This window comes from Phodopus roborovskii, unplaced genomic scaffold, assembly GCF_943737965.1.
Source record: "Phodopus roborovskii unplaced genomic scaffold, PHOROB, whole genome shotgun sequence".
NCBI classification, from domain to species: domain Eukaryota; kingdom Metazoa; phylum Chordata; class Mammalia; order Rodentia; family Cricetidae; genus Phodopus; species Phodopus roborovskii.
In genome coordinates this window covers 13,224,890-13,240,521 of record NW_026126459.1, presented here as the reverse complement: position 1 = coordinate 13,240,521, position 15,632 = coordinate 13,224,890, and the positions used below count along the sequence as shown (strand labels likewise).

The 15,632-nt window shown below is 49.3% G+C and overlaps 1 protein-coding gene across 8 annotated transcripts in view; it reads right to left on the bottom strand.

The window, feature by feature from the left end:
* Positions 1-1,088: 1,088 nt before the first annotated feature.
* Positions 1,089-15,632, bottom strand: part of Ppp6r2 (protein phosphatase 6 regulatory subunit 2) — an 83,163-nt gene continuing 68,619 nt past the window's right edge. For 6 of the 8 annotated variants that reach the window (XM_051189625.1, XM_051189627.1, XM_051189629.1 and 3 more), the window contains 14 exons: positions 14,601-14,816; positions 13,376-13,440; positions 11,401-11,516; positions 9,305-9,390; positions 8,742-8,822; positions 8,279-8,376; positions 8,038-8,095; positions 7,615-7,739; positions 7,169-7,332; positions 6,180-6,336; positions 6,010-6,098; positions 5,119-5,311; positions 2,092-2,319; positions 1,089-2,002 (listed from right to left, as the gene is read on the bottom strand). In XM_051189625.1, the coding sequence (XP_051045582.1) occupies positions 1,954-2,002; positions 2,092-2,319; positions 5,119-5,311; positions 6,010-6,098; positions 6,180-6,336; positions 7,169-7,332; positions 7,615-7,739; positions 8,038-8,095; positions 8,279-8,376; positions 8,742-8,822; positions 9,305-9,390; positions 11,401-11,516; positions 13,376-13,440; positions 14,601-14,816 (1,725 nt within the window). In that variant the 3' untranslated portion in view covers positions 1,089-1,953. The remainder of the gene's footprint in view (positions 2,003-2,091; positions 2,320-5,118; positions 5,312-6,009; positions 6,099-6,179; positions 6,337-7,168; positions 7,333-7,614; positions 7,740-8,037; positions 8,096-8,278; positions 8,377-8,741; positions 8,823-9,304; positions 9,391-11,400; positions 11,517-13,375; positions 13,441-14,600; positions 14,817-15,632) is intronic. The other 2 variants (XM_051189628.1, XM_051189630.1) reach the window with 1 other exon arrangement.

Below are 15,632 nucleotides of genomic sequence, written 5' to 3'. Positions count from 1 at the left end.
ACCCCCAATTTCTGCAGGCCTCCATGCCAGAGAAGAAAAGCTGTCTTTCCTACCAAAACAGCTCTGGGAGCATCAGTTGACATCAAGGAGGCTCCAGGGTATTGTAGAGGGAGGAGTGAAAGACTTTGGGAAACTGTTGTGAAGCTGAAGGACAAAAAGGAACATGGGCTCTTAAGGGGGAAAAAGGGTTCTCAAGGCAGCTGGGAAAGGGGAAAGGTGGCTAAGTGAAGAGGTAACACCCAGAGTGATCTGTAGGTCACAGGTCACCGGTCTTATGCTGCCTCTGCCTATTCCTCTTCCTCCTCCAGGGGTTACCCCTGGGTCATCCCATCTCAGGACATTGTGGTGATTTTTGTTGCTGGGCTCGTTACACGCTCCTACTTGCCTGTGAACCTCACCAAGACTAGACATCATTAGCTACGTACTTGCAGCCAGGGCTGGGGCAGCAAAAGGCAGGCAGAGGGATGATGAGTACTGCAGAGATTGGAAAAAATGTCCCAGGATGGTTATTGGTGTTGAGGGCTGGCCACTGCCTGTCTCTTCAAGGTGGAGGGTGAGAGGAGCAAAAGGAAAGACCCGATGAAGATGCCAGCTGTGAGCTTCCGTGGTGTCAGGTTGAACCCCATAGCTTCTGTTCCCAGCAACTGGGCATGGGATGATCTGAGATCTTTGCTGGAACTGAATTAGACCACGATTCAGGAAATCCATCAGTAGACACATTCTGGGGAGGGAAAGCTCTGCTCTCCACATTTCAGGTTTCGAGTCAGAGCTGGGGGGGGTGCAGCTGAGGCACTGCTACCTGTGCAGGTGAAAGCTGGCAGAGGCCAGGGGTGGAGCCACAGGACCCAATGAAGCACCTTTGCGGTGCTGCCGGGAGGGGGGGGGATGTCACTGACCCTTGGTAAGAGTCTCTTCCCAGGGTGGGCCCTGAGAGACGCTTTCCCAAAATGGGTGTCACTGGTCTGACTGTTCAGGTAGAGCTTTCCATTTCTGTTTCAACATGAAACCCAACTACTGTGAATGAACTTAGGGATAGCAAAGATATCCACATAGGCTGGGCTCAGCGTCTGCAGCTTAACAATACACACTTTTTCAGTAAGAATGATACTTTTTATTGGGGGTTATGCCCTGTCAGAAGGTCAGAACATTTACAAAAACAAAACAACAACATAGATGTTTAGACTTTTCCTGGACATTATGGGTCTGCCCTATCTCTGAGCCTCCCAGTGCTCTGCTGTGTCCACTTTTCTATGTCTTACATTGGCTACTACTAGGCACTTCTAACCCCCACTCAAGTGTGCCAGCCAGTCTGCCCTGCTGGTCAGAGACAACCCCATCTGGTCCAGAGGGTCTTTTGTTTTTAAGGCAGTCAAAATTTGCAGCCTGATTCAATGCCAGCTCCCAGGACCCCCTGGGCAGCTAGATCTGGGGTTTGACCTTATGTGGCCAAACTAGTACTAGACCCCTGTGTATCTATAGGAATCGGGCCTCTCCAACTCAGGCCTTTGCATCTGCCCTGAGCCAAGGGAGACCCTGTACTGTAGCTGGGTACAAAGTGCAAAAAACAAAAAAAACCGGCTTTTCCTCCATGCGTTAAAAAATACAGGCGAAACCAGAGCCTGGAGATCACACCCTGCCCATCTGATCATGCTGGCACCTCAGGATCTTGTTCCCTTCTCAACTCCTGCAGGTGGAAGCCACATATCAGGGACTTTATTGCCATACCAAGGCCTGGACCTGGGGGTGGCCAGGTGCATCCTGTCTTCCAATGGGACCAAGGGCAGGCAGGAGAGATGTGAGTTGGGTCATCCAACTGGTTCCAACTGCCAGCTTTACCAAATGCAGCATTTATTTTAAAGTTAAATAAAAAAAAAAAAAAAATTGCATCACCAGGTAGTTTTCTTGATAAAGGAAGCAGCCTGACCAGGGTGGACCACATCTGAGTGGCAGCAGTTACACAGGACCATTTAAGGCAGCTCCTTCTGGAAGGGCATCTGTCTTCCTGCATGAATAGGAAAGGGCAGAGTTGGGAGCATGCGGGCTCCTGGGGTCATCCAATCCCACCCTACCCTCTTTGGTCAACCTACTCACCTGTCCTTTGTCATTGTTCCCAGGGTGGCAACTATGGCTGGGGCTGCTGTGGTTACTGCCATGATGGGCCCTGGGGGAACTGCAGTAGCCACTGAGGAAGAGACAACTATGGTGGCTGTGGGAGGGCCTGCCTTGCTTGGTACTGTGGTGGCCACAGCAGGACTGATGACCACTTCTGGAGATGCAGGGCAGGCAGGGGCTAACACAGTGCTGTCTGTACACTCAGCCCTGTGTGGCAGATAGGCTTCAGTTATAGGTGTTCCAACCTCACTGCTGCCTACGACATACCCAACACCCAGTAAAGTGGCTTGATCCAGCAAAGAGCACGGGAGCAGCACACAGCTCCTTTCCGCTCCTATCCTCTGGGATGACTCAGGTGGCTCTGCGGCCCTGAGTCCCAAACACTGGGACAAGCCACACGACTACCATGACCTCATCCTACAAGCACTACTCAAACCCTGACAGTTGTGGAGCTTTGTTTACTGAAGGCCCCAATGTTTCTTGAATTCAACTCCACCCTTACTCTATGAAAAGAGTCCCAGAGGGCTAGTGGTACATGCCTTTAACACTGCATTTATGAGGCACAGGTAAGCAGGTCACTGAGTTTGAGGCCAGCCTGGATTATGAAGTAAGGATTTTTTAGGGGATGAGGGGAGGGGAGGGACTATCTAGACACTAAGGGTCTTCATACCCAAGGCTGACCTAGCCACAAATAGCAGATGGATCCACTGGCCTGCAGAACAAAGAAACCTAATTCTGTCCCAGGCAGGGATGCTCAGATGAGATACAGGGCAAGAGGGGGAGGGAATTCTAATGGCTGAATAAGACCTGGCAAGGATGCAACTATCTAGTAAGTTTTGAGAATGGCCTTGGAAAGGGTTTACTTTGCAGACTGTCTTTTTCAGTAGGGCTAAAGTGGTTCCTTAGGAAGGATTTAGGAAAAGAGGGCTATGGTTCTGCAAATCTCAGTAATCCTAAATTTTTTTAGTCAGTCTATTAGCTGGGCATAGTGGTATACTTCTATATTATATTATATTATATTATAGAATATATATTACAGAGATGGAGGAAGGAGGGTTGTGAATTGATGAGGCCATCCTAGGAAATACAGCAAGACTCACAAATGAGCCTGTGTGTACTCTCAATCCAAGGAGCTCTAGACTAGGATTTCCTTTGGTTAAGATCATCACAACTGCATCAGTGACCACAGGAGCCCCTCTCTGGGTCTTGGCTCTGGGTGTTGGCTTTAGGGCTGTGTTGGCCAGGTTTCGAGAAAATAGGGCCAGGGGCTAAATGACTTTTTGACATCCACAGCCAGGGGCTGTGGGCACAGAATATGTGCCTATGCGCCCAACTTGAACACAGTGGTTCTCAACCTGTAGGCCACGATCCCTTTAGAATTATACTTCGTAATAGTAGCAAAATTAGTTATGAAAATAACTTCAAGGCTGGAGAAATGACTCAATGATTAAGAGCACTGGCTGGGAGGTTCCAGGTTCAACTCCCAGCTCCCACATGATAGCTCATAACTGTAACTCCAGTTCCAGGGGATCTGACACCCTCACACAGACATAGATGCAGGAAAACAGCAATGCACATAAAATAAATTACTAAAAAAAAAAAATTAACTTTATGGTTGGGGCCACTGCAACATGAGAACTGTATTAAAGGGTCACAGCATTAGGAAAGTTGAGAACCATTGTGTTACACCAAACAGTAGATTCCAGCTGGTTGAGCTCCCAGCTTATCCGAGGGAAACAATTTCACAGAGGACCTTCCGGAACCACAAGCATACTCTGCTTGTGGAGGAGGTATGGGTTGGTGGGATCTAGGGCCTGAATGCAAAATGGTGAACCTTGTGCAGTCTGGCAGGTGCCCAACTGTCAGGTACAAGCCAAGCTTGGAAGAAGTGTAGGCAGGGACAAGACTGGGAAGCCCACAGGTGATACTCATATAGAGCAGATGTAAAATCCTTTCACACATGGGGCTAAGGTCAAGAGCTTTGTGAGATTAGTATTTGTCTCCTGGCAGGGTTCAGCCTAGGACTTCCTCTATTGTATCCTGAAGTTAGGTGGAGGTTCTGCCTCAGGGCTTTTGTACAGCTGCAAACCATGTCCAGTATCCTGGTCAATAGGCAACTCCTTATGCTTCTGTGCTTCAACACCCGCTCTCTAGCCCATGAATGCCATCAGTTCACTGGTGGACCCAAGGAACTTAACCTCTAGGGAGTGCCCTAAGTCACTGGATAACTCCTGGGACACCCTGATCCTATCTTCTCGTCTTAACCACTCAAAATGGGGGAGGGGGTAGAGAAACAACCATGGACTGGCTTTGCTGGAAGGGCTGGCCTCTTTGCAGGGTAGATATGACAGTCTTATTTTCTTCAGACACCTCAGGGGAACTCTGGCTTGTCCATCTGTGAGTTGCTTTTAGCTTGCAGCCAGGGCTCAGCCTACAAACTCAATCCCCAATCCTGAGAAATGCTTTATCCCACTGTGTGGGCTTGCAGGGCACCTTACTGGAAAGAGGGCAGCAAAGGAGGGCTGGCCAGCCCCAGAGTCATGTGCTTGTCCTATAGAAAGTTAAGGGTTGGAGACCTTTTCTCCACTGTCTGGAACAACCCTACATTCCAAGGAAGTTAGCCGGTCCCAGAGCCTGAAAACTAGGTATTCTCTGTAACTGGCCTCTGTAGTGGAGACTATCCTCTCAAATTTCTGAGCTCTTGGGACATACAGGTTCTGTCGTCTATTCTGAATCACTTAAAACATGCACTATTTTCAAAGAAGTCCTGTGCCCTCAGTCCAGCCTTCCCCTTAGTAAAGAGGCAGTGCCTGTCATTTCCAGAGACACCTTCGCAGGATCATTAGCCACTGGAGCAGCAGCAAAGGATTCCAGCCTGGCTGCCACTTGTTCTCAGAGAGCTGAGATCTGGCGACTGAGCCTGGTTTCCAGCGGTTATAGGCCCAGACTTGTAAGCACATGATGTTCCCTGGGAGCCCAGGCAAAGGTGCCATTGCCTTCACACACCTGCTGGCAGCAGCCTCTGTCCTGGGCAGTGGGGAGGCCTTTCCACCATGACCTGTGCACACAGCTTCCACAGCACCGGCTGCCTTCTCGTCATCTTCACTGTCAGATCCCCCAGAGGAGCTGCTGTCAGAGGCTACCAGTGGGGCCTTCCTAGTGACACACACGTTCCAGGCACAAGGCGAGGTAGGACCAACTGCAAAAGAAGGGACCCTGTGATATCTGTGAAGGCAGAGGGGCCAGAGAGCAAAGCTACCATGGCCTGAGGAATCCCCAGTTTGCATGTGCCAGGTGAAACGTGAGAAGCAGAAACAGCTCACATTGGCCTCATGAGTGTTACACATGTGCAGCTGCATGTTCACAGGAACCACATGAACTGCTATGTACCCTCCATGTGAACTGCCCCATTCCCCACTCCACAAGATAAGATACATGTGTGCTCTTCTCAGAGAAGGAAGGTATTTCAAAGCTAATCCAGGAAAGGCACTTCAGGAGGCCACTGTCACTCTCCTTACTCTCTGATCTGGGTTAGTTGCCTAGGAAGGAGATCTTGGGGGGCCAAGGACTTTTTGATCAGGTCCCATGTTACAGGTCCGCCATCAGTGACTCATCAATATAACAGCATGACTCATGGATGCAGATGGGCGCAGACCTGGGCTGTACAGCCTGATCAGACATGGCTCTGAGGGTAGCCTAATGGCCATATTTTCCTGCCCTGTATCCCTAATGCTGGAAAACTTCCATCTATACATGACAACTCAAATCACACAAGTATATACAGACCCCAATACCACAAAGGCATACTTTTGACCACTTCCCACTTTCCCAGGGGGTCTGGCCCTGCATTAGGCCTGAAAACTAGTCAAGACAGGTGCTTGAACTGCTGCTACTCACAGGCTTTCTCTGGGCCTGGACTCTGGCCACCCTCACCATGGCTGTGGTCCATATCTACAGGAGAGCTGCACCGGGGCCCTGACTCAGAGCTACAAAAGAAAATGAGGACAAACTGAGCCCATGGGGCAATACCCACCAAGCACAGCTCTACATGTTGATGTGTTTGTTACCAGCAGAAAGGCTGGAAGTCGGTGAACTTGGCCCAGCCTTTCTCCTCTGGAGTTGTGGGACCAGCTGCCCATACACTAGAACCCACATCCCTTGCAGCTCCTGGGGCTGCAGACATCGGGTTCACTGGCTCATCAAAAACTGCTGTCCATGTAGTACCTGCCAGGGGAAGATACAGCAGTCAAGAATAGGCAGGCCCAGTGTGTGATAGACAAGGGAGAAGCAGCATCACATGGGGATGGGTAGAGGGGTCAACAGATCTCAGCAGGGATACAAGATGCTCCCAGTTAAGAAACCCCAGAGGAGCCCTCTCTGCCCCGAGGGCCCTGAAAAATTATCTATTGCAATAGAGCATGTATGGGCATCACTGCTTGCTGATGTGGTGTCTCACACGGTACCTGTGAGGCACCCTCTGGTCTCCAGGAAGGCTGATGGTACAAAGTAGGTACTATCCCACCTGTCCCAACCCAGGTCACAGGCACACTGCTCTGCCTGACCTTGTCATGGGTAGCCCTCCTGTGGGTGTCCTGGCCTTGCAGCTTCATGCCGTGTTAGCCCCAGCTAAGGTGCTGGCAACTCCTAACAGAAAGCTGGTTTCTTGCCTATTCCTGAGTATCTCAGCACCCCAGAGCAGAAGCGATAAAAGGGGTCTCTTATGAGGTAGTATATGGGGTGGGTTATGCTACTGAGTACACCTGAGGAGGTGGCAAGCAACAGCATACACATTATATGGGGATATGCCTTCCCTAACAATGATGCCAACAGTGCAGATGCAGGTGTAGGATGCAGGTACCACAACATAAGGGAGTAATGTAGAGCTGAACCCCACCCATGATGGTCAAACCTCCTAGAACGTATCATGAATCCATGTATAAATGGGGAGTTCATCAACAGCTGGAAGCACAGTGGCTCCAAAGGGAGCTCCTAAGACATACAAGTCAGATCACCTGTCCCCAATACCCATGTCCCTTGCAGAATTTTCAGGTACTACCTTCTGAATCACTCTCTGAGCGAGGACCTTCTTTCTGGGTAGGGGATGAAGGAGTGGCCAATCCAGGCATATTCCTAGCTGCTGCTAAGCCAGACTTCCTGTCCTGGCCTCCATGTTCCAGGGAATTCTTTGAATAATTTTCTGAGACATGAGGGGCTCCAAACCTGGGCAGACACAAAGGTAGTAGATGCCTGGTGAGCCTTGGTTAGATGCCCAATCCTGGAGAGCCCATGATAGCTCAGGAATTGGGGCTAAGGAAGTTTGGGCACGGGGTATCCAGATAAACACTGCTTGGCTCCCACCAGCTTCTGCTCTGTCTTCTGGTCTCTACAAGAAGAGTCACGGCCTCTCTGGGTGTTAGAACTTTCAGCATCTAGATATCCATGCTTAATCTTGTGCCTGCTCCTCACTGGTAGAGGCTTTGGGAGAATGGGTGAATCCCACACCTGGCTCTGGCCATCACCCGGGCAGTGCATCGAGTCTCCTCATCCTCCCAGATGTCTTCTTCCTCCTCATCATCAAAGGGCTGGATTCGATCACTGCAGCAGGCTTCAAACAGAGCCGCACTAGGCTGTAAGATCGAATAAGGAGCTGGTGTCTGGAGAACTTGGAGAAGCCTTGGTCCCAAATAGTACCCAGTGGGGCTTAGCTCACAGGACAAGGCTGCAGACAGTATGGAGGAGGCAAGGAGGGATGCTCTGCTCTCAACTCTCATGGAGGGTGCCTCCCAATCCTGACACACAAATATACTGGTCAGTGCCCCCAAGGACTCATTTGCCTGTGACAAGGACCAAATTGTGGGTATAGCCTGAGCAAAGGGAATAAAATGATGCTATGCCCTATAGCCTACCCCAGTCGTCATCACTCACACTGTCCTCATCGGCTTCAATGTTGAAGTTGATCTCTGCAATCCGGTCAAATGGGGCACTGCAAGAACAAGGTCTCTCAGTGCCTCCTCTGGTCCAGTGGGCCTGGCTGCCCTCAGACAGTAGGTAGGACATTTGCTCTCTCCTCAGGGACAGTGCATCTTATTCCCGGCAAGATCACTTGGCGCTTAGGGAAGAGGGTTCATTAGCCTAGTGTCTGAACCTCCAAAATGTCTGCACTCACTTGATGTTGTCATCCTGGTCTGCAAATTCCTCATCATTGAAGCCAAACTGATCCACAAAGTTGGCTGTCATCTGCTGGATCTGGTACTCAGAGAAGGCCTGGGAGGAGAGGATGTTGTTATGGCACAAGCTGTAGCCTGGAGGCTGCTCCTTGGAAGCCAGAGCTCTTGTGCTCAGGAGCTCTGGTAAGGCAAGCAGTGACTGTCCCCGCTGAATTTCCAGAGTGGCTGAGCAGTTGTGTACAAAAGTACACCTCTTTACCCAACTTTCAAGCTCAGTGTTCCCAGAGTCTCAAAGTGATGTGACTTTGGGGGTGTCCCCCCAGGCCTCCCTCTCCCCCAGAAATGCTTGGGAATGATTGACTTTTCTCTTTTTGCTATGCAATGTTATGGGAACTAAGCACTACCAAAGACACAGGCTCCGGAAGGGCCCGGCAGGGTGCAGAGTGACGGCCATGCCCTCACCTGCTGAAGGGACAGCTCGTTAGGGAAAGTACCCTCAATGTCCTCGTCCTCACTTGAGGAGTGAAGGTGGTGAGTGCTCACCTAAAACACAGGCCAGATGGGGTGGGCATGTAAGCTAGCCAGATCCCACCCTGTCAGTCCAGCCAGAGCCCCAGGCCCCACCCAGCCCAGCCTGGGTCTCCCCCCTCCCCAGCACCCTCCCATACCACCGACCCTCTGGCACTTGTGGGCCTGTGTAGCTTACTGCAAGGTGATGCCAAGTGAGGCCAAGGCCTCTTCAAAGAAAGCTCAGCCTCTCTGGCCCAGGCAATACCCTGGATTCCAAGCATAGGGCCCTTCACAAATAAGCTATAGCTGTAGAGGGATAACACCAGCTTTGCAAAGAGATCCTCAGGGAGCCAGCTCTGGTGTGACACTGCAAGGGTGGGTACAGCCTGCAGGCCAGAGGCTGTAACTGAATGCCCTTGTACCTCCCTCCTCCACCTGTGCTGCCGAGTGGGGCACAGTGACAGGCAGTGGTCTTAGATGCGGCTGTGCCATGGAAGGAGCCCCGGCTTCCTCACCAGGTCCACAGTGTTCCTGCGGTTGGTCTCCATCAGTGTCTCTTCCACAAAGCTCTCCCAGCGCCCACGGCAATCTGCAGGGAGCCCTGCAAGGTAAGTGCTGCCTTGTGAGTCCGTGGGATCTATGCACACAGGGCAGGCCACTCAGGAGTGCTAGCAGGCAAATGCTGGTCCAGAGAGGAACAAGCTATGCTTCTATGGTCAGCCCACTTGAGGCAAACAGCTGCTGATGAGAAGTAAGCCCATACAGCAAAAGGGAGGGAGATGTCCTACAGGGCCTGAGACAATAGCAACCCTGAACAAGGCAATGCTCACCTTGTTTTTTATAGAGGTCTCAGGGGCATGAGAGTTTTGTTGATTATTTATTTATTTGTAATTCATAAAAATAAGTTTAATCTATCAACAATATATTTTATTTTTTATTGTTTGTTTGCTTGGTTAGTTGGTTGGTTGGTTTTCAAGACAGGTTTTTATTCTCTGTGGCTGTCCCAGAATTTGAGTTGTAGACCAGGCTGGCCTCGAACTCAGAGATCTGCCTGCCTCTGCCTCCCTAGATTAAAGGCATGCACCACCACTTTCCTGTTTGGTGGATTTGGTTTTTATATTCTTTTTTAAATCTTATTTTACATACCAATCCAATTTCCCTCTCCCTCCTGTCCTTGTCCTCCTCTCCCAACTTCTCCTTACCCTGCCCCCATCCATTCCTCAGAGGGGGTGAGGCCTCCCATGGGGAGGCAGGGTTTCACCATATAACCCTGGCTGTCCTGGAACTCATTATGTAGGCCAGGCAGGCCTCAAACTCCCTGTGATCTCCCTGTCTCTGCTTCCTGAGTACTGGGATTAAAATCATATGCATCATGCCTGGTGGCATGAGAATTCTGAGTCCACTTAAGTATCTAAAGCAGTCCCTTTCCTACTTCACTCTTTATAGGCCTGAATGTGGTCTGCTCATCCCTCACCTTCCTAAACTGTGCTGTCCTGGGCTCCACGCCCATTTGTTTTTCCTTTCTAGCTATGAGGAAGCCACCCCTAGCTTGTTCACTCCTCTGCCCTGCTGTTTCCTCCTAGATGTGATCATGGAGCAGCAAATTCAGCTTCACCAGAGACTACTGAAGTATAACCAGAAAGAAGGGAGACAGGCAGGTAGCCTGAGATACCACAGAGAAAGAAATTTCTCTGGGCTTGGGTCATGGGAGGACCACCCCCAGAGCTTCCTTAGCCCATATTTGTTGGGGAAGTATTGCACAAAGGGATAATGGGGCCAAACATGGAGCTTGCCTAGCTTCATCCACCAGTGTTGTGCACAGGACCTGTAGTTATCCCTAGTGCAGTAAAACTACTTTTTCATCTTCCCAAGACAGCTCCTCACCAGCCAGCTCAGGGCGCTGAGCAAGAATTATCTCAAGTCCATGCACAAATTAGTTCCTAGACATCTCTGAGGCTACCTGCCTATCAACCCTGACCAGTTGCAGGGGATCTGGTATAGCCTATTCAGGCTTGCTGGCTCCTTCCTTCACCCAGTTCTCCCCTCACTCATGCACTTAGGTCAGGTGACAGAGTAAGTGGCATAAGGATGAGAATGTAGTCTGACCCACATGAAAGGGTCAAAGAGGAGTGCTCTGCTTTAGAGCAATGGGCACTATGGCTGAGGGCAAGGGGCTCTACTGTTCTGCTTGGGGCCCAGAATGGTATTGCTCATCCTGTAGGGCTCAGAGTTCTAGTCTTTGTGCCTACAACCTGCTTCTAGGGGCAGGATATCATCTACACTGATGGTCTCCAGATATGCATACTAGGAAAGCCCTCCAAATTGCCTGAGTAGAAAACAAAGCAGGAAGGTAGGCCAGGACCTCTAGTGAAGGCACAGCTCTGGGCAGCCCATGAGCACAAGACAGCCAGGTGATTGATTCTTGCTTTTAAGCCCAGCATTAAACCATGAACTTGGTAGGCTGAATCTCTTACACTCTACAGATGTCTGCTCCATGAACAGAACATCAGCTTACACTAAGATAATGACAAAGAAGGCTGCATGTTTTGTCCTAGATTCATGTAGTTATCACTGCTAAATATGGCAGAGGGAGGGTAAGTAGTGGGCTCACCTCGGATGACTTCACTGATGTGGGTCTGCACCGGGCCCTGCTCCAGGTTCTGTACAACTGCATTGGCAATCCGTGTGAGGTGACCCATGTTCCCACGTCTCATGCCACCCGCTGCCCTGAAAGTAAAATGAACTATCAAGGTGGTCACTTGCCCAGCTTTGCCCAACTTCTAGCTGGGAGGGCCAAGTAACAGACTTTCTGAATCTCATCTCCACTGTCACCTGTAGCCTAAGCTTTTGGCTACTTCAAGGTTGCCACTCAAGGTTAACTGCAGGGCTAACAACCTGACCAGTCAGTGCCTGACCAACAGCCTCACCGCTAGGGTACCGCTGATTATCTAGCATCTGGTGTGCATTAAGTTCAGCTCCACCTCCCCCATCTAACCAAGAAACACTAATGAGACTGCTTACTTCATGGCCCGTTTATGGCCATGAAGATGGAGACACAAAGATCACAGTATTGGCCCAGGTTCCACCAGGGGTAAGTGAAGGAGGAGCTGAGTCAGGGACTGATGGCAGTACAGCTTGCGCTGGGTACACTGCTTCTAGGATACTGCCCACTGTTGGAGCTGGGTGGGGCCTCCACACTCAGTGACCTGGTCTAGCCTCAACTGCTGCACCACACAGATCCTGTGTAACAGTTCCACAACTGTACTCAGATCCCTCTGGGCTCCCATGAGCCCTGCCCAACACTGGCTAGAGCCCACTTGTTCTCAGCAGGACAATAAAAGAATGAGGGTGGCCACCAAGTGCTGAAAAAACAGAGCATTGTTTCTAAGTGGAGGGGAGGCTCAGACAGAAGCTGCAGAAAAGCTAAAATGCATCCCTGAGCAAAGTGTGCTCCCACTTTAGTAAGATCCAGTGTGGTTACCTTAATCCCAGCACTTGGGAGGTAAAGGCAGGCAGATCTCAGTGAGTTTGAGGCTAGCCTGCTCTACAAAGTGAGTTCCAGGACAGCCAGAACTGTTAGACACAGAAACCCTGTCTTGACAACCAACCAAACAAACAAAAAAACAAAAAACTCAGAAAACAAAAAAACAAATAAACAGAAAGATACAGAGTGGTTTGATTACCACATAGGACAGTTCACAATCACCAGTAACTCCAGTTTCAGGGGATACAATGCCGTCATTTGGCCTCTGAGGGTACCATACATACACATGGTGTACATACAAACATGAGGCAAACCCTCACACATAAAATAATAATTTTAAAATAAAAAAGAATGGTTGCAACCAGCACATAGGAAGCTGAGGTAGTGATATCAGAAGGTCTAGGCCAGCTGGGACTATAGCAATACCCTGTTTCAAAAGACCAAAACAGTGGCTAGGTGTGGTGGTACATGCCTTTAATCCCAGCATTTGGGAGGCAATAGCAGGTGGATCTCCGAGTTTTAGGCTAGTCTGGTTATGTGGTGAATTCCAAGATAGCCAGGGCTATATAATAAAACCCTGTCACCGGAAAAAAAAAATTAAAGAAAAAGATCTTTAAAAAAAAAAAAAAATGAGATCACAAGTGCACAAAATCCAATCAAGGCCTGGCTGTGATGGCATACATCATTAAACCCAGCACTACAGAGGTGAAGGTAGGTAGATCTCTGTGAGTTCAAGGCCAGCCTGGTCTACAAAGAGAGTTCCAGGACAGATAGGGCTACATAGAGAAACCCTGTCTCAAAAAGCCAAAACAAAACAAAGTCCAAGAAAGGTTGGGAAGGGTCACCTACCTATACTGTGTGGCCCAGCCATCCATCACTCAACATGTCACTCTCCATGCCTCCCTGTATACTCCTTCCTGAGCATCCCTTAACACTGTTTACTCAGTAGCAAGATCCTTTCTAGAATAGTCCCAGGCACATATCTAAGTTACACACTGCTGATGCCTGACATGGAGCCTGGAGTCTTGCAGTGTCCAACACATCCTGATGAGATGCATCTCTGTATCCCTAACTGGCCAAGGGGCTTCCTCAGGGTCCTTACTGTGTGTGGTCGTTGGCTTCCCAGGCTTCCAGGATCCTCTGCACCAGGCAGCACTTCTGGAACAGCTGTGAGAGCAGAGCGGCAAGCAGTGTGAGTGGGAGCCCAAGGTTCACACTGCCTCCTAGGTGCTGCAGGTAGTGAGCTGGCAAATCAGCACTGAAGACCCTGTGGCCATCACATCACTGATGCTCAAGGGCTCCAAGTCTCATGCTATTGAATGCCCTGAGAATGAAGACCAGTAAATATAGTAAAGGACAGTCTATGCTCCTCCAACATGCTAGAATATCTCCGCCTCCCCTCCTGTGGGCCTCCTCCTACACCTCTGGCCTCTGTCCCATCAGCTCTCTGGGGCCCTTAGCCCCAGGTTGTTTTCTTGTATACAGGATATCTTACAGAATCCCAATCCATACCTTCACTGCCACTATCTGGGGGGCCCTGTTGGTCTATATGCTTCCCCCCATGAATAGTAAGTATTCTCTGTTCCCATGTAGCTCTTGCCATTGTCTCATGGCTGTTTATTCATTGGGCCATAAACTGTGGGCCAGGTAGAATACATCATATCCAGTATTAGCTCCTGCTAGGTTTATTTGTACACTGGTTTCCAGGATACCTACCCTAAGCAAGCAGCACTGACACCTTCGAAGCCCTATCAAGCACTGCTATCTGTGAGGCTTCTGAACAGAGACCCAGGAGCCCTTTCCCAAACTTCTGCCCACCTGCCAGCCCTTTAACATGGTCCAGAATGTCCTTCACCACAGTAGAACTGGGTAGCGGTCATGGTAGGTATCAGCTTAGCTTATGATCCCAAGCTCTTCTCTCCCTTTCTTCCCTGGCAAACATTCATTAGGGCTGCTCTCTACCAGGGACAATATTAAATGTTGATGTCAAAGAGATTGAGTTGCAGACTCTTAACCCTAGGGTGATCAACCCAGGTGAAGGGGGTAGGGTGACAACTATATGGTCATCCTACAGAGAATAAAGGAAGTCACAGAGAAAGCTGGTGCACCTGGCTTCTAGGAGGTCCAAAGTTCCAGAGAGCTTTCCCATGAGAAATTAACACTTGTATTTTCCTGATCATCTTTGCAAATGCTGGCTTGCCTTCTCTGTCCCCAACTCTCACAAACCTGAATGCTTCTTCACAATGTTGTTCTTGTGACCTGTGTTGAGGGTTAGTGCTGGCTGCAAGTGGCTCAACTGGCAGTGATGAACAAGGGCACTAACTTACATGGGTCACCATCGTGTTCTCAGGAAGGCTGGTAACGGACTGGGGAGTCTCCGGCTTTCCAGTACCATCGCCACTCCCCTGCAGAGGCTCCATCTTGCCATTCAATCCACTGGCTTCTGCCGGCTCTTCCCGGGCAGCATGGGAAAGAATAGCGGCTATGCATAGTTCCACTTGGAAGTGCAAAAAGTTATTCCAGGTGTACTTAAAAAACAAGTCCTGAGTAAACAGAGGACAGAAAAAAGTTTTTAGACAGGTCTTCTCCAAACAGATGAACTATAAGGTGAAGGAGAATCGATCTCAAAGCTTCATCTGCTAATTTCCCAAGTGTGCAGTTGCTGGTATGCTAGGATGCTTCCCTGAGGACCATTTCTCACTTAGGAAGTTCTGTGAAGATGTACCCTGCCACTGCCCTCTTGATGAGTACTTTGCATACATCTCATTGACCTCAGCTATCATCCAAATAACTGTCCTCTACTTTCTGTGGATTCTTTGGTCCTTAAATTAGAAACTTAACTAATTTGGAGTACTTTTTTCTTTTATGGTGTCTTTAAAGAACTGTGTGTTTTCCTATAAAGTATACTTTACACTTTATATATTTTACTATATAGTATTTTAAAACTATTATTCAAGTCTAAGAATTTAAAATTTTCAATGGGCATTGGTGGCATATGCCTTTAATCCTAGCACTCAGGAGGCAGAGGCAGGTTGATCTGTGAGTTTGAGGCCAGCCTGGTCGACCGAGTGAGTTTCAGGACAGGCTCCAAAGCAATACAGAGAAACCCTGTCTCGAAAACCAAAACCAAAACCAAAACAAACAAACAAACAAACCAAGCAACCAAAAAGCATTTAAATTTTTCTTTCATTATTTTGTCTCTAACTAGTGAGTAAATAGAAGTATGCTAAACTTGGGACTCCAGCAGGATGAGTGACATACATCTTCTTAACATGAACATGAGACTGATGTGTGCCAGGCATCCGTGAAAGAGTTGGAGCTGGAGCATCATTGATGAAGCCTAGAAAAGGAACCACAGA